This window comes from Bipolaris sorokiniana, assembly GCF_000338995.1.
Source record: "Bipolaris sorokiniana ND90Pr unplaced genomic scaffold COCSAscaffold_8, whole genome shotgun sequence".
Taxonomy (NCBI): domain Eukaryota; kingdom Fungi; phylum Ascomycota; class Dothideomycetes; order Pleosporales; family Pleosporaceae; genus Bipolaris; species Bipolaris sorokiniana.
Genome location: NW_006911902.1, coordinates 1,329,392 through 1,348,554, shown reverse-complemented (window position 1 = coordinate 1,348,554; position 19,163 = coordinate 1,329,392). Strand labels below are relative to the sequence as shown.

Below are 19,163 nucleotides of genomic sequence, written 5' to 3'. Positions count from 1 at the left end.
AGGGAGCAGGTGAGCAGGTGAGCAGGTGTGCTTGCAGCAGAAAAACAGGCACAGAAAGCAATTGGCGTCGACTGGGGACAAGAAGATGGTGGGACTGGCGTCGTCGGGTTGCGGGCGACACGAGGGGGGCGGGAAATCAAGTCGAGGCGGGCAGCGGAAAATTTTGGTGGAGAGGGCACATGTTTTGGAGACTGAGGGGGAGGCCCTAGTGGGGACTAGGGGTCGAGGGCTCATACTCACGGTGAAGGCGACAAAAGGAGCGACAGCTGTCCACTAAGCTGAGGGCAAGGTGAAGTCAGCGAGTGAAGGACAGCTGGAAGCGGGTGGGTAGGGGTCAGGAGGGACTCGGGAGATATCGCGGGCCTGGGTGAGGATTATGTCGAAAGGGGATGCTGGGGACGCTCGACTACTCGCGCTAAGCAGGCCGAGCGAAGAGCTATCCACTTTATTCATCTCGGCCTCGAGACACGGGCCTCAGCACCTGCAGTCAGTTAGCTGGCCGTCGTCGAGGCATGCCATGCCATGCCGCCTTTGCACTTGCAGTTGGCCCAACGGCGGCCTCGATGCAGCCTGTCGGGGTTCTCTCTCGCAGCGACGGCGTGGGCGGACGCATGAGTGCATGACGTCCATGGCGGGCTGCTGCGGGACATGCATACATATGTAGTGTAGTATGTATGTACTGTGTGTGCGTGTATGGATGGACGGATGGATGGGATGTACATGTACATAGTTAGTACCTACTTATTTGGATACACACCTACTTAGGCTGGCAGCCCGCCTAGCGAACCGTTGTTCGGTCCATCATCAGACGACGGAGCTGCCCGCGCGCCCACAAGCACACACCTGCTTTGCTGACGCTCTCGAATGTCGACCAGCAGCGAGTGCACCGAGTCTGCATCTGGCAAACCCCGAGGGCCATGGTGAGAATAAGGGCGAGCGAGGACAGAAGGGTGCCGTGTCGGGCCATGTGCATGCATCTGACCGCATCGCCATCTACTGTATGGTTGACTGCGAACGAACGGGCTTGGGCTGCACGATGCGGGGCATACTCTCCAATAAGCTCCCAGCAACGACAGGCGTCTGCGAAAATATCAACTTGTGGCTGACTCCTCCGCACTCCCACCCATCGCCCATGGCCATGGCCCATCACAACATGGCTGCCCAGCTGCCCAGATGCCCAGATGCCGCCGGCCCTGTTGCCGCAAAGGGCTGCCAGTCCGCGCTTAGAGCGCTTCGCCATGCACTGCACGCCCACTTCTGCATATGAGAATAGGACGTCGGCATGCGACGAGCGACCGTTGTCGGAACACGGTGCCGGCAATTTGGCTGTGTGGGCGAGCTCCACAATGTGCTTGAACACTACTACACACATGGAAATTTTTCTCATATGTATTGGACACATGCACAATACACAAGACTCTATGACTACTACTACTACTACTACTACATACACGCAAATGCCGCAATACAATGCAATGCAGTTTTGCTTTGTTCGGCTAGGCATGCGCTCCCGCCTACCCCAGCTTTTGTAGCTCGCCTACCTGCCCTGCCGTTACGCTACCACCACTAACAAAGTATTCTCGAATCTAGTAACACACGTTTGGGGCACGGGAATCCGTGCTTCACCATGCATGCTTCCTTTTGCCCCTGTCCCGCCTCTCCACCTTTCCAAAATCTATTTTTCCTTTGCTGCTTTACCACAGTCGTGACTTCCCTCTCGTCCACCACCAACATCGCTCCTTCCACATCATCGTCATCGTCTCGGTCAAATATTTGCTTTTGGGTCGTCGCTGCCCCTCTCCAACGTCATGCCCCACGGCGCTTGCCACAACCTGTTTGTCTCAACCGTCACCCATGACACCAGTCACACTCCCTTCCTCCCTTACCAAAGCCCGTATACATAGCCCCTCAAGCCGTCACGCATCGTCTCGTGCAACCTCGTCGCCCGTGCGCCAAATGGAACAAGGCCGCATCAAGCAAAACAGTGGAACAATAGGACAATCCAAGGCCTCGCCACGTCAGCCTTTGGCACAAGAGCTCGATTTGCTGTCAGATTCCCCTTCACAATCTCACAAATGTCACTGGGGCACATGGATGCAACATGAGAAATGGCCAGGAGGATGGACTCTTTGATCTCGACCAGCAACATGCACCTCCTGCTTCCCACGCCTTTTCCTTTGTCAAAAAGACATGATAAACCTGCCCAGACCCTCGATCGCGCCCGCATATACGCACCACCATGTCTTCGGATGTCACGTCCTTCCATGATCTGCCTACGGAGCTCATTCTAGACATTTGCGATTTCCTACCACTGGACGCGTTGCTGGCACTCAAGCTCACAGCCTCACGGCTTAACAGTATGATCCGCCTGGACCCACGCCGTTGGCAGCATGCCCTTTCATCCTGTGCACGACGTGCAGTACACAGCTATCTAAACCTGTCACCACCAAAGCCCGATCAACAGCACTGTCGCCTCTGTAATTCTGCCTATCCGATTGCCATGTTCAGCTCATCAACTAGCCCAGCATGCATTGCCATGAAGCTCACCACGACGCCCCATGACGTGGTCCAGCTGTCATCTAACGTCTGCTCTTGGCACGTGAGTAGACTTGCAAGAGTTATCCACACAGGCCACGGCGGCAGAAACGAATGGACCAGTTGCATGGACGACATATGTATGCATTGCGGAAATATCATGGGCTGGTCCAAGTGCAGCTGCACATGCGATAGTTGTGGCTTCTGGGCAGTCCGGACCTATACTCGCTATCTCAACAACAGCAAAGAGTGCCATAGATTCCTCTTCTGGAGAGAAGCCTCGGAGCTGGCCAGTAGTGACACCGGTCAGCTATGGGTCTGGGAAGCTTGTTCAGATAATGGTGATGATGATGGTAAGCTTTCCACTTTTGTGCTGACCATGTGCAAGTTGAAGTCCCTTGGACAAGTTGACCTTTCTAGACGACCTTCACGTGATTTCAGAAACCAATCTGCCAGTCCTATTCGCGTAGAACCAGCCAGGTCACTCATATCGACAGAGCTCCCTCGAACTGCATTATGTCACGCTATCTGCGCTTGTACTCTTTAATTCATTTAATATCGTTTAAAATCCAGTCTTTTGGTCATAAATGGTCATCTTCTCGTCGGTCCCAAGGCCGGCCTTTTCCACATCCCTTCGAGTATCTTGCGACCGGGCTCGCTGCTCTTGCCCCCACGTCCGCACGCTCATCAGAGCCCACCACTGCACGAAAATCAAGACCATACTAAAACCTGTACACCAAAACTTGATGGTGCTAAGACTCTTAGTGCACTGTTCCAGCCACTCGGTGTCCCATCCAAAGCCGGCGTCAATGTCGCGGCATATGGCTGATTCGTCGACCGTGTAGCTCGGAGTTACCGGATTTAATGTTCGGAAGTCCCACGGCAGAATCAGATTAACAATGGCGATTGTTAGGAATGACAGAGTCATTGTGTGCAACAGGGTGTAAGCTGACACCAGACTTGGCAGTGCCTGTGTTATCGTATTGTAAGCACCCATGCGTAATGACAAACAAGACCCGCAGTGGTTCCGGACGATCCGAGAGTCCGTCGCACGAAACGCGGGGCAAGGAAAACAAGCTGCTGACCTACCCGTAGTGCGCCAACGAAGCCGAGAATACTTGCACCGCAAGCAAGCAAGTTGTAGGTGATGGGAAAGTATGCGCCGTCGAGGTCCGAACCGGGCAGCCCAAAGGACATGACGAGGAGGCCATGTGCGCAAAAGGTGAGCACAGGGAGGACGATGGCTAGGAACCTGAGAACATGTCATGTCAGAATTGCGCCAGGATAGAGAAGTGGAAAAACAACAAAACATACCTCATTTGGCTCTGCTCGCTGGATGATGATACCATTGTCAAAATGGAAGTGTGTTGTTAAGTTCTCAAGTCCAGCTTTTTGCCTCCAGCGTTGCAACGCTTTCCTTTGCCGAGACGACGACGCTTTGCAATGCGACGCGGTTGCGATAAACGATGTGAGAGGGAGAGAGGAAGAAAGAAAACAAGTCCAAGAGATGGAGAAAACCAGTCCGCGCAAGAAAGAAAACGGTCGCGTATATTCAACAAAGTTTATAATCGGACAAAAAGAAAAAGCAAAGACGCATACACACAGACACACTTGTGCTTGTCGCCCGCCGTCCGAAGGAAAAGGGAACCCACAAGGTCCGCGCAAAGACCAGTTTTGTCGACGTCAGTTTTCTTGCTCACGCTCTTTTTTTTTTTCGTTCGCCCCGGTTCAGCCCAGTTGAAAGCGGAGAGGAAAAAGAAAGTGCGATGAGCGAGGGAGTCGGAAGTGGGATGTGTAAGTAATCCGGGGTATTATGTTTGGATTCTCGGATATAAAGGCTGAGTAATGTGTCAAATGCGTGATATGCCTTGTTTCCTTCTTTTTACTTTCTTTATCTCTTTTAAAGAAGACAGAGACGGAGGGCTTTTGATAGAGAGGTTTCGTAGTAGTAAGGGTAAGTTATGAAACAGTAACAGACGAACACGGTTCCTTGTTTGCAAAGCGGTAGGCCAGAGAGAAAGAGGGAAAGGGTAGAGATGAGGCTGAAGTACTAGTAAGGACTAAACAACACACCGACGTCATGAGTTTATTCGTCAAGTACCCTGACTCTCTCTCTCTCTTTCTCTCTCTCTTTCTTATTCTCTCTTATTATCTTGTTCGCTCGCCGGGCGAGGAGTCCCGTATTCCGTGTTTTCGATGCGCCCGATGGGAAAAACGGCTTGCAGCTCTTGTCAAATCAGGAATTCTCATGTAACGTTATTTCCTTCCAACTGGGGCCTAGTTCTTGTTTATCAAATGGGCTCTTTTTCTCTTTCCTAAACCCGACCAAGACCCAAGCTTTTTTTTTCTTCGGCGATGCGCGGATGGACGTGCGCAAATGCCCGCTGCACACAACTTTGTTCGTCCGTTCGGCCTGCGTCTTGCTCTTCTTCGTCTTCTTCGGCGAAAGGAATATATAGAGTTAATGTAACTAGAGAGGTGATGTTTTGATCAGAACAAGGTCATGTCACCATTTTATTTTATTCTTCTTTCATACAATGTTATTCCACTTCACTTCCATCGCTTTACTTCATGTGGGGAAAGGGTTTGTAAAGAAATTGGAAGTTTACCGTTATTTTGCTATGGATAAAAGATTACAGGTAGTTACATAAAGCTTCCATACTATCTCTAACGTGACTTATGCCCTCTCCCCCATATAAATACCCTTGTTCAACGATTGCAAGCCACACCGGCACTGCACGTAGCCGTGCATCCGGGAAGGGGGACATTGTGCAACAGGCTATTTGTCGTATTTTTTTTCGGGTTTCTGCAAGGCGAATTTATTATTAAGCTTGATCTGCACACACATTGTCACTTTGTTACTTTTCTTACTCGGAGGTAAAAACGGACGAGGGTTCAATGTTTGTGTATGTGTGTTGGGGCTGCTGTTCTTTGGAGGAGTTCGGACTAAAAAGGGTGGAAGTGGGTGTGGTGTGTCACGCGATCGGGGATTAGAGTAGAGGGGGGTGTCGGATGTCGGATATGGGAAGATGGGGGGTCGGGGGTGTATTTGGAAAATACCCGACTTTTTTATCATCTAAATAGCAGATATCATTTTCCGTGTGTGTCAGATAGACAAACTGGGCTGGGATGGGAAGCGGGGAATTATGGTTCCTTCCACTGCTGAACGGTAGTTCTACGACTTTCAGGTGATGCAAATGAGGGGGGAAAGGGTTGACAGGAGGACGTTATCCTTGCTTCGCATCATTACGGCACGTGTGCATGCAAGCAACGTGTAGTGTAGAAAGGGTCTCGGGGGATGGACGGAAATAAGCGGCGTGGTTTTGCTCCGAGAAAAAAAAGTAATGATTTACTGGGTGCGAACACGTGAGTTTCACGTTATTTCGTACATCGCGATGTAACCGTAGTACCATACCCACAGAGGCAGCGACGTCACTTGGCGTTTTATATGGGGTACTATGCTATGTTGAAATGACAAAATGCCATGCCTGAAGTAAAGTTCGCGGCTACAATGGCTTAGCTTCGATCGCTTCCGAGGAGGGAGAGGGGACGATGCGTTCGTGGCGTCATTAGTCGAAGCTTTAGTTTTTCCCTTACGTGTAGACATAAAATAGTCTGCTATTGCTAGCAGCTAGTATAGTTTGCCGAACAGATGCCGAGTGGGGGGTGGGACATGTGACTATGACGTTGATAAAAAAGCAAGAAGAGGAAGAATGGGTACACGGGCAGCTTTGTTTAGATCTTGCTACTATTTTCGTATCACGTCAATAGTAGCCGTTAGTTAGGGGATGCGCGACACTGCATCGGTTGATTGAGCACTTGTATTTTATTTCGTGTTGATATATACTTGATATCCTACCTGATCCATATTCATACCCATCATCCTTCGATGTCGGCTCATCGAATAATTCGTAAAACGTTCCATGAAAAATAGCGAAAAAGAGATTATCGACCATGCCGTCTATGCAAAGACGTAGCAAGGGATACCGTACTATAAAAAACGTTAGCCAACACCGTCCACAATAATCCACAAAGGTATAATAAAACGTACGTTGGTAGGAGCATTAAACTTGAGGTTCTTATCCAGACCCGAAATCTCCTCAATCTCACTGTCCTTGAGATCAAAGCTGGTAACATCCAAGTTTTGCGCTAGGCGGTTTGGCGAGTTGGACTTGGGGATGACGCTCAGACCGCGCTGGGTGGACCAGCGCAGCAGAACCTGGGCGGGCGTCTTGCCGTGAGCCTCTGCAATCTTCTTGATGACGGGGTGGTCGAACAGAAGAGGCGTATCGGCGGCAACCTTCATGTCGCACTCAAGGAAGCTCTGGGGGCCGAACGATGAGTAGGCGGTGACCTTGATGTCGTGCTGGCGGGCGAGCTCGATGAGGTAGGGTTGGACATAGTAAGGGTGGTGTTCGATTTGGAGGGTGGCGGGCTTGACTTTGGCGTAGGTGAAGAGGTCGAGAAGGAGGGCACCACTGTAGTTGCTGACACCGATGCTCTTTGCGAGGCCCTTGCTCTTGATGTCCTCAAAGGCCTCCCATGTGCTTTGTAGGCTGGCGTTGCTGTGCTCGATCTTGCTCTCGCCGTCGTAGTACCAGCCGGGTGGGTAGCGGACCTTGGGGTCGACGTATTTGAGGGCAACGGGGAAGTGAATGAGGTAGAGGTCGAAGTAGTCGACGCCCCAGTCGGCAAGTTGTTTGCGGACGATGGGCTCGACTTGCTCGCGGTCGTGGAAGGTTTGCCAGAGCTTGCTGACGATGAAGAGATCCTCACGCTTTACGAGGCCCTCCTTGATGGCGCGGGCAACGCCCTGGCCGCACTCGACTTCGTTGCCGTAGTCTGTTCAAGATTGAGTCGTTAGTATGGGTTGCATGAGCACGTGAGGAGGCTCGGGCTTCGTTCCGATGGACAACGCTAGCATTCCGATGCAGGGCCAAGCATGTACAGCAGCCACCGGTAATTCGGGGCGTCTCGCGGTAACAGGCACCGATTCTGCTGACCATTTGCCAGATGGTGGGGTTACAGGAAGAGGGAAGTGAGCAGAGAAAAAGAAAAACGAAATGCTAAACACGAGTTTACGTACCGCATGCGCCGTCAAACAGCCTGTAGCCAGCCTTGATGGCATTGTAAACAGTATCGGCGCAAGTGGCATTGTCGACCTTCCATAGTCCAAAGCCGACCTGGGGCATCTTGTTGCCATCGTTGAGGGTAACGAAAGGGACGTTTGAAGCCATTGTAGCGAAAAGGCTGCGATTGGCAAGTCTAGTCTTGAAAGCTGGTACGGTATGCGCTCGAGGGGCAATGCAGCGAGTCTTGATTGACGACGACGACAACAGAGCAGAAGAAGAAGAAAGAGATGTGAAGGGACGAGGAGTAGAAGTAGTGGAGAAGGCAGCGGCGCAACGCAGCGTATTAATACTACCGGCACGGCAAATGGGTCTAGCAATCATGGCTCCCTGATATCAAACGTGTATTTTGCAGACGGAACTTCAGACCATTCTGCCCCCAGGCACAACAAACAGCCTGCTGTCTATTTAACGCCGTGTCAGAGGCTAGTTTGGGCCAAATGACCCTGCGTCTTCACCCGGACGACTGGGTTAACCATGCCTTTGCTTTGCCTTGTCGAGTCCTCATTCGCCGCCGGTATGGTTGCTATTTTACCCTGCCAGGACCACTGTAGCCTTTATGATGGCTACTTAGCAGCGCGGCAGGTAGCTACACGTCGTCCTGTGTAAGCGTGACTTTGGACGGGCTCGCCGTCTGTCTCTTGCTCTCCCAAGTGCCCGGCAAATTCTACGACGGGCGGGATAAATAGCGGCTCCTCTCAACAGACTGGTATCTCGAGGGGCCTTGCTCAATGCTCAAACTGTAGCGTATCGTGGCACGTATGGGTGGTAAAAAACGGGCGCGGCAGCATATCAGAGTGACCACAGTTTTGCGTGGTGGGGTAGCATGTGCCCCTCTTGCTCCACAATGTGGCCCTGCCACTGCGCGGTAGGCGGATAAAATACCTGTTAGTAACGAGGCACCGGATAATTGTTTCGCACCACGGCCTTCACGTACCAATCGACAATGCCTCAACCACTGCAGACTCCGCCTTTGGGGGTTCGGGACACCGTGTTCCTTATTAAGCGCCCGATACAACAACTTTCCGTGTGCACGTGGTGTCCAGCTCAAGTTGCAGTCGACATGGCTTCAAGATAACATTGCAGACACAGATAGCACGTGCTCACTCCACAGGGCATCCAACACAAGCAACAGAAACAAGAACATTGGTTGGCCGACACCAACATCAATAACAATACACTATTCATACTAAAGACGTCATGTCCACTCGGGACCAGGTCGTACAGATTTTTTCCTTGCGCGCCTTGCCCGTCATGCGCCAGACCAAACACCGAAGAGCAAAGTGCCCCTTTCGCTGCAAATACCCACCCTATTTTCGCGAACTCGCCATCTCTCCATATCTTCCTCTCTGTTGTGTCGTGTCGTATGCTTGTAGGACCCTCGCCTGCGACTCGTCCGTTTGCGAGAATGCATAGCCTCGCTGTTTGCGCATACGCTGTACCTGTCGTACCTTTCGGATGGCTTTCTGAAACTGTTCCATTCTGTATATACGTTAGCATCTCGTCGTTTGTGCTATGCGAATCCAGAGCCACGTACCGTGGTCGATAATCTTGAATGTTGTACTTTTGAATTTCCTGAACGTGGTGGTAGCTCTGCGGAAAGTACATCCTCTTTGCGTACTTCCACGCAAAGTCTCGGATCAAGCAAAGCGGCGGTAGTACCACCAGCATAGCCCAGAATCGCGGATCGGGGAAGAGTCGCTCAATGACACCAACATACTCGTGCGAGATACCAGCCTTGGGCGCTACATAGGCGTAGATGGGCATGAGGATGAACCAGAGAAGCATCGAACCTGGGATAGCCAGCACAGTGTACTTTGTCCAGATATTGGTGATGAGCGAAGCTTTGAGTAGCACGGTTGCAAGATTAGCAGTGTAAGCTGCCGTACCCCAGACCCAATGGCCTGCGTTGCGGCCATCCCATTGCGGCCAGTCCCAGATGATAAAAGCCTGAGCGCCAAAGTAGAGAATGAGCGAGTGATAGAAGCCATTGCCGACCCAGGACCAGAACGAGTGCATCCTGAAGAACACACCCGACTGACTGAGGCGGTAGAGTTGCGGGTATCGATCCAACAACCTTGCGCTCACAAATTGGTCAAAAATACCAAGGACAAAAGGCGGCGCTGCGGTGAAGAAGACGTTGTAGAAGGTAAGGGTCCACGACTCGTAGATAATCTGACCGGAAAAGCCGTTTTGGAAAGAGTACCAGAACTGTGTCATGAACATGGCAATGTTCTTGTAAAAAGAGTACAAAATGACCTTGCTGACACGCTGGTAACTCCATGCACCGTGGACGAGCAGAAGCTTGCGGAGGTAGCGGAATTGGCCAATGGCAATGTCTGCACTACGAGCTGCCTGGAGACCCTCGACACCGCTGATACCAACACCAACGTGAGCAGCCTGGATCATAGAAACGTCGTTAGCTCCATCACCAATGGCCAACAGAATCGACTTGAGATGGCGCTTGACGAGCTTGACGACGAGTGCCTTTTGGAGGGGAGAGACACGGCAGCAGATGACAGCCTTGCACCGGATGGCGAGATCCAGGAATTCCTTTTCGAGATCACGTTCAAGGGCATAAGTGAGTGATTTGCCGTCAATGACCAGAGCGAGGACATCCATTTCGGCTCCACCTTGACTCTGACTGGTAATGGCCTGGTACTTCTTGCGGATGTTGTCTCGCGTGGCTTCCTTGTTCTCCTCGTTGATGATGAGAAGGCTCATGTCCTCGCTAATCAGCTTGCAACTCATACCGATGTTGATGGCAGTCTCTTGGCGATCGCCAGTCAGGACCCAGACCTTGATGCCGGCGGATTGCAGAGTCGCAATAGTGTCTGGAACACCGTCCTGCAGCTTGTCCTCGATAGCAGTTGCTCCCAGAAGAGTCATATCGTGTTCAATGAGTTCGGCGGCCTTGTCCAGCTCTTCGGCACGGTTGCCACTGACGGTTGTCTGCGCAGTGTTGAAAATCGACCACCATTCCTGGAACTCATCCTCTGGAATCTCACGCATAGCAAGGCAGAGAGTGCGTAGACCCTCGGAAGCGTATTCTTCCAGATGTGTCAGAGTCGCTTCCACATACGGGTTGTCCTTTGAAAGTCTCTCCAAGATGACAGTATCAGCACCCTTGGTAAAGCATACAATCTTACCTTGGGGCGTGCGGAAGATGGTAGACATTCTCTTTCTTGTAGAATTGAATTCACAGACAGCTAAGAGTTCGTATTCCAGTTGACGACCGTCGACCTCGATAATGACAGCGCGCGGTTTTCGTGCAATGAACCTGTAACCCAGAGTCACGGCGCCTTCGACCAAAGCACCCTCATCCGGAGAGGCAGCTTGGTACTTGATGGCGCCTTTTCCTCCCTTCATTTCGGGAATAACGGTATGACATGTCGCGAGAAGGGTGAGGAACTGGTCAATGATGTGTTTGTTGGCATGTGATTGTCGGTTCTGCTCGAGCTGCTTAAAGTCGTGAATCCCAACCTCAACCCCGTCTTCTATTGTTGCACGTCGGTCTTCGGGAATCTCGTCGGCATACTGGATGCCAGCAATGGTAGACTGCTTGAACTCCATCATGTTACATGTCAATGTACCTGTCTTGTCAGAGAAGATGTACTCGATCTGACCGAGTTCCTCGACGAGGGACGAAGTTCGGCATTTGGCGGGTGTGTCAGTAGGTTCGTAGTAGATGTCGAGGTCAGAGTCGATCAGACTTCCAGTGTAGTACTTTACGATTTCGATTGTTACAAAGAGCGAGATGGGGACCAGGTTGGAGTACAGGACCCAGTAGGTCAGCAGGTCACGGAAGAACTGCTTGGCACCGTTGAAACCAGGGAGATGGAGGTAGGTGAGATTACCTCCCCGAGTAGATTGCATGATGACATCGCCAATGGAACTAATGATGCTAAGGCAGATGAGGATTATCACTAGCATAAGAATTTGCTTGTTGACCATCCTCTCTACGGCCGTCGTCTTGATAGGGGTAGCCGTAGCGTTCCTCATGAGCTTCGTTTCATGTCCGGTAAAGACGACCACGCCATGGATCCAGGGTGTGTTTCGCAGCGTAGCGCCACGCAGCAGTAGCTGATCGGGTGCCAAAGGTAGCTCCTTCTCTCCTCCGCCCGCGGCAATGGTCAAGGTGGCTTCATAGGTGTAGAGACTGCTGTTGGGTTGTTCGGATCGGATTCTGCCGCCTAATCTTGCGAGTTCTGCCGGACTGACAAAGTCGGCAGTCTCGGGAATAGCCTGCTTGATCTTGAGGTTCGTCTCGCCGTCCAAGTTGGCGGTTTCGATGTAGCAAAGACCCTCGGGCTCGGAAGAGGCAAGAAGGACGAGATCGGTGGGGAAGGGCTGCTCGGATTCAACGCGGACAATATCTCCCACGGCGACATTGACCCACTTAGTGTCTACAAAGGTAGAACCCTTCAGGACCTGAGCCTTTGAGTTGTTGAGTTCCGAATCAGACTGTTTCCGCCGGTAGTCTTCAATGTATTCCTTGACGGCGGATACGAATAAAACAATGCAGAGCGGGACGATTGTGGTGTATCGCGAGGTGGGCGAGATGCCGGGAATCTGCTGGAGAATGGCGGTAAACAAGAAGAAGAGATTGGCGTATTTGGAAAACTGCTCATACAAAAACTTGGGAAGGAAGGTGACAATGTTGTACTTGGACGTCGAGATGTGGTTGTCGACGTACTTGTTGGCCGAGTTTGCGGGCGGATTGTTGAGGTGGATGATGCGGGGGCCGAGGGTCGAGGGGTCGGGTGCGCCTCCGCCAAAGCCAAACTTGAAGTTGCTGGGGCCTTTTTTCTTCTTCTTGGAGGATGAACCGTCGTCGTAGGCGCTGGCAGGCTCGGTTGCGCTAGGCTGCTGCGGGTGGGCGGCGTTCTCGGTCAAGGGCATGTCCATCTCTGAGTACTCTGAGCCGCGGCCCAGCATGTTCTTGACACGTCCGGTCAGGCCGCCGCCGAGGCTGAGGATGCTGTTCCTGTTGTGGGCGTTCTTGGAGCCGCCGCGGGTGACGCCTGGCGAGGCCTGGTCGTATGCGCCCCCCGCGGCGTAGTAGCCCTGTGCCGAGGTGTCGTCGTCGTGGGGGATGTCGGCGTCGGAGTAGCGTTGGTAGTTGTTCAAGTCCGACGTCTGCGAGTAGGCCCTAGGGTTGCTTCCTCCGCCCATGTAGGGTGAGCCTGCGGAAGGAGCGCCTGGCCCGCCCGGCAGGCCCTGGGTGGTCCTGCCACCGCCGACAAAGTCATCGTACGAGACCGAGGGCCGGCCCTGTGGCGGGGCGTCTGAGGCGTCAATGTCGTAGCGGTGCAGGAGATTGTGGTCGCCGGTGGGGGGCGGTGCGCCCGAATTGTATGTGGGCTGGTGGTCGTCAAAGTCAATGAGGTTATCGCTATGAGGCGGTCCACCTGGCGGCCTGCTGGCCATGGCGGCCGTCTGTCGTCTTGGGCGTCCTGGGTCCGCTCAGCGCGTTTGCTCTGCTAATGCATCGAAGAGCCGCCGCAGTCTGTCGCCGTTTCGTGGGGGGAAGAGTGTGGGTGCGTGGGTGAGTGATGATTGCGGCCACGAGCGGAGAGGTGGGCGCTGAAAATAGTACAGTGGTAGTCGCACCTCCGCGTTGGCCGGCGGTTCGTGTATCAGGAGTGTGCGTGTGTGAGAGAATGCGTGTGAGCGAGAGGGTGGGTATGGCAAGGCAGATGCGACGCGCAACAGAGGGAGCTGGCGACGGGCTATGGAGTGCAGCAGCAAGATGACGGATTCAGGGTGCAGGTGTCTGGCCTGACTGTGGGCTAGGTGGGAGTGTCGTCGTCGTCGAAAGATGTGTAGGCACGGGCCCCGAGTGCTGAGCGAGGAGCGAGGCAGTGGCAGTGCCTAGAGTACGTACATACGACTGCTTCCCTGCTACCCTGGGCAAGCTGCTGCAGCCGCGCCCCTGGTGTCTCCATGTATGTATCCACCCTCGAGCGAATGGCACACTGTCCGCCCCCCCTCGACCAAGTCTCCAAATTGCGCCGAGTCGACCTGGACGCGTGAGACTGTCTTTTCCTCGACGTCCTGCTCCTGTCCAGGGCCATTACGCGGCGCCGCCGTTGGGAAAGACATTAGGTGGAGCACACTGACGTTGCGCCAAGCTCTCTCTCTATACTTGCTCGATTCTAGAGTACACACTGTCCTCATCAATCAAATACTAATCATCCAACATGCGTGTATGTACAAAAATATACTTATGTACGGTGCCTGTCTTCCTGAAATGCAGGGCCGTCACCCAACTTTGAGACACCAAGCATGCTGGCCCGCCATGGGTATTGAAACCAATCCAGTATAAACTTCGTCGCTGCGCCCTTTGCCCTGCATCCTCCACTGCAGGCGCATCCCAATTTAACTCACGTATGCACTGTGCTGCGGCCTCTTGGACATGCCGAAAACCACGACCTGAGCGCGCCGTACCGCAGCAATGTCAACCCTTGGTTTGAGCATCGTCAAAGCTGGCACTGTAGACATGTGTGCTGACATACTATTATACCAAGGCCTGTGTTGCCAAGTTGAGCTGGTCCGCCATCTCGTAACGGTACCCTAGTGGCGCTGGCGACTCTTAAAATAGGTAGCGGTACGTACCTCGCAATAGAGGCACCCACTATTGGCCCATGAGACCACATCTCACTTGCTTGCCCTCACCGCGCCTGACCTACGCCCGCCTAAGTACATAGCTTCAGCACTGCCTGAGCCTTGCTTGTTGTTACCGCTATGCACGTCTTCACTATCACTGCATACTACAAGACGGCCTTACTTACATGCACAGATACATCTCATCTCCATCTTGCTTGGCATCTCGCTCGCCTGCAATGACAATCTGCCGAACCCTCCCATGGTTCGCCATCCGCTAGCGCCAATCTTCACGTCCCGTGGCCAGAATTTTCCTCCACCCCACCGTACCCTGCATACTTACTCTTGACAACACACATTCGTTTCTTTTGGCTGTACATACGCCTTCTCACAAAGCGTTGCTAGATATTCAGTCTATCGCGGATTTTTTCCATCGAAAACAGCAATAGCCCGGCTAGCTCAATCGGTAGAGCGTGAGACTCTTAGTCTTTCACGGTCTAACAGACACGATTACTCAGTACATCTCAAGGTTGTGGGTTCGACCCCCACGTCGGGCTTGTACGTTATTTTTTTTTGCTATCTTGTCATCCGTCGTACTCGTAGTTTCTTTTTGGCACTTATAACCATAATTCCATGAACCAACAACATGTCGCTACCCTTCTTTTTGCATGTTCGAGTTCGCTCAAGGAAAAAAATGCGCCCTGTGCATTGTAATGGCAGACTGGTGCACATGTCAACAGAACGAATCCCCTGTTGTGAAAAGCGCATCAGAAGCAGTGAGTACAAAATCAATAACAGGAATTACGGATGCATCCTCTCCTATCAGACCTACTGTGTATCAATCGCCAATAAGTCTTTCGCTGGACGCATTCCAAAGGCAACCACCCACCCACGATTTAACATCTTCATTATACCAAACCAAGCATTTCATGCAGCACAGACACATTTCTCTTGCCTAAAAATACTCAAAAACTTGCCTATTTCTCCATCCCTCCTCCATCCCAACTCAAGCTTGAACTAAACTCCACATTCTCCCCAATAACTCGTAACAACAATATGTCCTACAATCTCTTTCACAGAGCAGTCACGCCCGAGGCAGTTCTTTGCATCACCACCCGCGAGGCGATGCTATCGTGTCGCGTGCAACTTGACCATGGAAAACATGACTGCACATACTCGCCCACCGCAACCCTAGGCATCTTGTACACATTCCCCATCGAGCTACAGCAACGTATTGTATCCCACCTTGACGTTAAGTCGCTTCTTGTATTCCGTCGTGTAAGTAAGCCAGCTATGAGCCTCGTCAACTCTCTGCTGGAGTATAAGAAAATCATGATACATGCACCCATGGCCCTGCGTATGGCTATCGCCATCAAAACACATCATAGATTCACTATTTCTGATCTCTTCGCCGCGCTGTGCCAACGCCACTGTGAAGATTGCGGTATACTGGCTCATTACATCTGTCTCTTTACCTGCCGCCGTATTTGTCTGAGCCAGGAGAAATACTGTGAGGGTAGCTTGGCACCATGTGTGACTATACCTAGTTCAGGCGGGGACTACATCATCACCTGCGGCCTGTTTGAGTATAACTCCATGATCTTTCGTATCCCCAATAATGCCCCGCGGTTTTCGCCCGTGCCTGGCTTCCACATGAATGCCCGGATAGCCGGCAAGGTCGACCATTTCAACAAAATTGACATCAACTCTAGAGATTCATACGTTGACATGAATTACGTTGTCCCCGGCCTGAAAAAGTATCTACCTGAATCGTTGCGAGTAGTAACTGAGGAAAAAATGGTGATGATGAAGAGTGTCTCAGCTGTTGTTGCACCTTGGATGAGCAAGAGGAGCTTGGACGCCGAATATGGTATGCAGTGCCAAACCTGCATGGCTGAACAAAAGAGGTATATTGCTCGGTTTAGAAGTAACTCAAATAGCAGCATGCGTATTCTGCAGTGTGCTGTTTGGACTAAAGAGGAGCTGGAGAAGCATATGCGTGAGGAGCATGGGGTAGTAGAGAAATCAGTTCAGGGAGATTTGACTGAAAGCGTATGACAGGTATCTCTTGTGAGCACAGAGTAAAATGACTATCACTATTCGGAACTTCAAGCTGATTGGATCTGGTAAGCGTGAAATTGACATGATAGATTTTAGATGAGGAGTGTTGATCACACTATCAATGATGTGAGAATGATATAACTCCTTGTGATGCTACATGAACATGAGCGACTATTAAAATATCATAGTAAAACTATACTTTAATTCAGCACAATTTTCAATCATAAGCAATCCGCTTCAACCAACTAGACAACACATGCTCCACACCAACAACCCCCACGAAAAAATCATATGCTCCATACTTCCAACGCAGCGTAATACTCTCATTACATTATCTCACCCCCCTTGTCCCAAACACCTTACACTAGAGGCACCAGCCTCACCAGTTACCCAACGCAGCTCTCCCAAGCCCCATACTTTCTTTTCCCCCATACGCGAACACCAGCGACCCTAACCTATTATTAGCCAACCAAAATAAATAAACAAAAGTTCACAACCACAACGTGACCTCGAAACTCTGGACGCCTGACTCCACAAACAGCCTCTCAGGATCCCGTTGCACGAATAAAACAAGCCGTGCTCGCAACCTCGTAAAGTAGTTCGAACACATGGAAAGAAGCAAAACGTGCCTTGTGATGCAACAAGCCACTTTCTTACATTCACCGTTCGTAATAGTTCATCGTGCAACTTAGGTTTAGTCTAATCTAAGATTCAGACGCCTTCCCCGTCCCACAGATGGCGCACGGCACGCGAAGTACAAAGATGGCTGTGAGATCCGTGGCGCAACAGCGATGCGCCAATGGCAATGGTTGGACAATCATGCGGGGGACGCCCAAATGCCAAGACAATACAGCCCAGTTCGACGTGTGGCGTTGAGAAAGTAAATGAGTAAGTGAATCACGGGGTAGGACCTCAGCTATAGTCGTACAAGCGATGACGGTGGAGGTCAAAGTAAAAAAACGCCCGCTGTAGCAACGATCGGATTTTGTACCTGAATCAGCGAGAAAAGGTGCTACTATTCGATAGTCGTGGGACCGATGGTGGGCTGCGAGTTCAAAGTAAAGGGGGGCTGGCCATGTGTGAGCGCCACAATCGATAGTGGTGATGTAGATCGTTCTACGGAGAAGCTCGGGAGGGCCCGCGCCAGACGCGATCGATGGACTATTTTGGACTAATGTGGGCGAAGATTGTCGGTCGGTGATGAATCACGGACTTGCACATGATGATGTGCTAACGGCTGGACTGAGATGGAGATGGGGATGGGCAAGGCGGGCGCTATGGTGTAGCTTAGAGTATATTAAGGGAGGAGTCCGACGCGCATTTTACAGTTGGTATCTCAGATCAAAACGAGACCAAGTAGAGACAATGGCACGATTCCTTCAGATCTTGCTCGCGGCTGCGACTCTCGTTGCGGGACAAAGCGCCATATGTCCGAATGAAGTCGCTATTTACAATCCACAGGATCGGACGCAGTCGTTCACCAACAGTACGCACTCTCCATGTCCCACTCAAGAACAGTCAATCTAACACACCCCCAGACTGGTTCCTCGTCCCCGTCCCCAAAGAAGAAGTCAAAAAAGCCCTCCAACAAGCCTTCCCAGCCCTCTTCAACCTCGGCGGCTTGAACCTCTTACCTGTCCCAGCATCCCTCAACTTCCCTGCTGGAATGCACCCAGTCGTAGCTTCAGCCGGCATGACCAATGACATCCGACAAGACAACTTCCAAATCGCCACCGGCCTAATGTTCGCCGGTTCCCTAATTCCCTATGTCGGAATCGGCTCTTCCCAAACACCCCTAAGCGTGCCCCTCGTAAACTACATCGCAGGCGTCGACGAAGTAACCCAAGCCTACGTCGCCGGCATCATTCCCTCTGTAGTCGGTATGCTTTCCCATTCCCATTTCTCCTCTCCTTCTCCCCCCCCCCCGCTAACTACCACCTCAAAAGCAACCATAGCAGGCATCCTCTTCCGCATCGGCGCCTTCATCCCCTTCTCCTCCCCCTTCCAATCCTACTCGGACGGCTCCCTTGGCATAAACTCCAAATGGGCCCAAGCCCCCAACCCGGCCAGTGGACCCGGCATCTACTCCGAAGCCATTGACCTAAAATTCGTAAACGAGCCCAACCAAGCATCGCCGCGGTACACACTTGCCCAGTGGAAACGCATCATCAATCAACCGTGGATCCTGGCTAACGTGGCGAGCTTGCTCAACCCAAAGTGCCAGAGGAGTACCTTTTACTTTACGAATGCTACAGCGGTGCCGACGTTTAGAACGGGTAATGTGACGTTGGGGCCGTCGGCGAGTGTGGATCCGTTGACGGCGGTGCTGCAGAGGGCGAGTCCAGATGGGAGTGGGTTTTACAGGGGTGTGTATGGGTTTACGGCTTGTGCGCAGAATGTTGGGTATGGGGCTGTGGTGCCGCAGGGTGAGGATTGCGAGGTTGCGGCGCAGATTGTAGCGAGTTCACCGGGGGCTTGGTAGGTGGCACGGGCATGGGGAGGGGGATGGGGGAGGATGGGGGTTTGTGAGCAGTAGTTGGGGTGTAGAGCAGTACTTTTTGTACATCAATAGTACTACCGGAATGAGCTACCTGGTGTTCTACTTGTGGTAACTTTTTCGTTCGAGTGGTCTGTGAAGCATTGCGCTTTTGCTGTGAAGTCTTATCTGAAACCTTTCGCAGCCGGCCAGAGCCAATGCCCCCGTGTTCTTTTTTGTATTAGCGAAGTTTTGAGCGGCGGTCAGCCAGTTTTAAGTATTGATTGCGCTGCTGGAGGAGTCGAAAGGCGGTGGCTTTTGGGATGTTGAAATCGTGGTAGATGTCTTGCTTAGTC

The 19,163-nt window shown here is 52.0% G+C and overlaps 7 protein-coding genes and 1 non-coding gene across 8 annotated transcripts; 4 read left to right on the top strand and 4 right to left on the bottom strand.

The window, feature by feature from the left end:
* Positions 1-2,224: 2,224 nt before the first annotated feature.
* On the top strand, positions 2,225-2,605 carry COCSADRAFT_47859 (uncharacterized protein; the record flags this gene model as incomplete). Its single annotated transcript, XM_007702304.1, has 1 exon — positions 2,225-2,605. A coding segment is annotated over one exon (381 nt), but the record flags the coding sequence as incomplete, so codon positions are not given.
* Positions 2,606-3,089: 484 nt separating this feature from the next.
* Positions 3,090-4,249, bottom strand: COCSADRAFT_332383 (uncharacterized protein). Its single transcript, XM_007702667.1, has 3 exons — positions 3,850-4,249; positions 3,625-3,787; positions 3,090-3,505 (listed from the first exon to the last, which is right to left on the bottom strand). The coding sequence occupies exons 1-3, from the start codon at positions 3,882-3,884 to the stop codon at positions 3,098-3,100; spliced, it is 606 nt and encodes a 201-aa protein (XP_007700857.1). The 5' UTR covers positions 3,885-4,249; the 3' UTR covers positions 3,090-3,097.
* Positions 4,250-5,249: 1,000 nt separating this feature from the next.
* COCSADRAFT_37616 (uncharacterized protein) lies at positions 5,250-5,759 on the bottom strand. Its single transcript, XM_007702278.1, has one exon. The coding sequence runs from the start codon at positions 5,609-5,611 to the stop codon at positions 5,315-5,317; it is 297 nt and encodes a 98-aa protein (XP_007700468.1). The 5' UTR covers positions 5,612-5,759; the 3' UTR covers positions 5,250-5,314.
* A 737-nt stretch (positions 5,760-6,496) lies between these two features.
* On the bottom strand, positions 6,497-7,772 carry COCSADRAFT_90781 (uncharacterized protein; the record flags this gene model as incomplete). The annotated part of the gene is made up of 3 exons (XM_007702666.1): positions 6,497-6,526; positions 6,587-7,377; positions 7,622-7,772. 3 exons carry the CDS (start codon positions 7,770-7,772, stop codon positions 6,497-6,499), a joined length of 972 nt encoding a protein of 323 aa, XP_007700856.1.
* A 959-nt stretch (positions 7,773-8,731) lies between these two features.
* Positions 8,732-13,526, bottom strand: COCSADRAFT_144367 (uncharacterized protein). The gene is made up of 2 exons (XM_007702665.1): positions 9,202-13,526; positions 8,732-9,146 (listed from the first exon to the last, which is right to left on the bottom strand). The coding sequence occupies exons 1-2, from the start codon at positions 13,092-13,094 to the stop codon at positions 8,975-8,977; spliced, it is 4,065 nt and encodes a 1,354-aa protein (XP_007700855.1). The 5' UTR covers positions 13,095-13,526; the 3' UTR covers positions 8,732-8,974.
* Positions 13,527-14,718: 1,192 nt separating this feature from the next.
* On the top strand, positions 14,719-14,827 carry COCSADRAFT_t51. Its single transcript has one exon. It is a non-coding gene; the product is annotated as a tRNA-Lys (tRNA).
* A 568-nt stretch (positions 14,828-15,395) lies between these two features.
* Positions 15,396-16,328, top strand: COCSADRAFT_172107 (uncharacterized protein; the record flags this gene model as incomplete). Its single annotated transcript, XM_007702664.1, has 1 exon — positions 15,396-16,328. One exon carries the CDS (start codon positions 15,396-15,398, stop codon positions 16,326-16,328), a length of 933 nt encoding a protein of 310 aa, XP_007700854.1.
* A 1,317-nt stretch (positions 16,329-17,645) lies between these two features.
* Positions 17,646-19,003, top strand: COCSADRAFT_37613 (uncharacterized protein). The gene is made up of 3 exons (XM_007702277.1): positions 17,646-17,817; positions 17,870-18,211; positions 18,278-19,003. The coding sequence occupies exons 1-3, from the start codon at positions 17,697-17,699 to the stop codon at positions 18,811-18,813; spliced, it is 999 nt and encodes a 332-aa protein (XP_007700467.1). The 5' UTR covers positions 17,646-17,696; the 3' UTR covers positions 18,814-19,003.
* The last annotated feature ends 160 nt before the right edge of the window (positions 19,004-19,163 follow it).

Bases quoted from the DNA above. Each gene is read 5' to 3' on its own strand.
- COCSADRAFT_332383 (XM_007702667.1), bottom strand. From the start codon at position 3,884: ATGGTATCATCATCCAGCGAGCAGAGCCAAATGAG. The intron at 3,788-3,849 runs GTATGTTTTGTT...ACATGTTCTCAG, and splicing joins AGCGAGCAGAGCCAAATGAG to GTTCCTAGCCATCGTCCTCC. The intron at 3,506-3,624 runs GTAGGTCAGCAG...ACGATAACACAG, and splicing joins GCTTCGTTGGCGCACTACGG to GCACTGCCAAGTCTGGTGTC.
- COCSADRAFT_37616 (XM_007702278.1), bottom strand. From the start codon at position 5,611: ATGATAAAAAAGTCGGGTATTTTCCAAATACACCCCCGACCCCCCATC.
- COCSADRAFT_144367 (XM_007702665.1), bottom strand. From the start codon at position 13,094: ATGGCCAGCAGGCCGCCAGGTGGACCGCCTCATAGCGATAACCTCATT. The intron at 9,147-9,201 runs GTACGTGGCTCT...ACGTATATACAG, and splicing joins ATTCAAGATTATCGACCACG to AATGGAACAGTTTCAGAAAG.
- COCSADRAFT_37613 (XM_007702277.1), top strand. From the start codon at position 17,697: ATGGCACGATTCCTTCAGATCTTGCTCGCGGCTGCGACTCTCGTTGCG. The intron at 17,818-17,869 runs GTACGCACTCTC...ACACACCCCCAG, and splicing joins GACGCAGTCGTTCACCAACA to ACTGGTTCCTCGTCCCCGTC. The intron at 18,212-18,277 runs GTATGCTTTCCC...CCACCTCAAAAG, and splicing joins CATCATTCCCTCTGTAGTCG to CAACCATAGCAGGCATCCTC.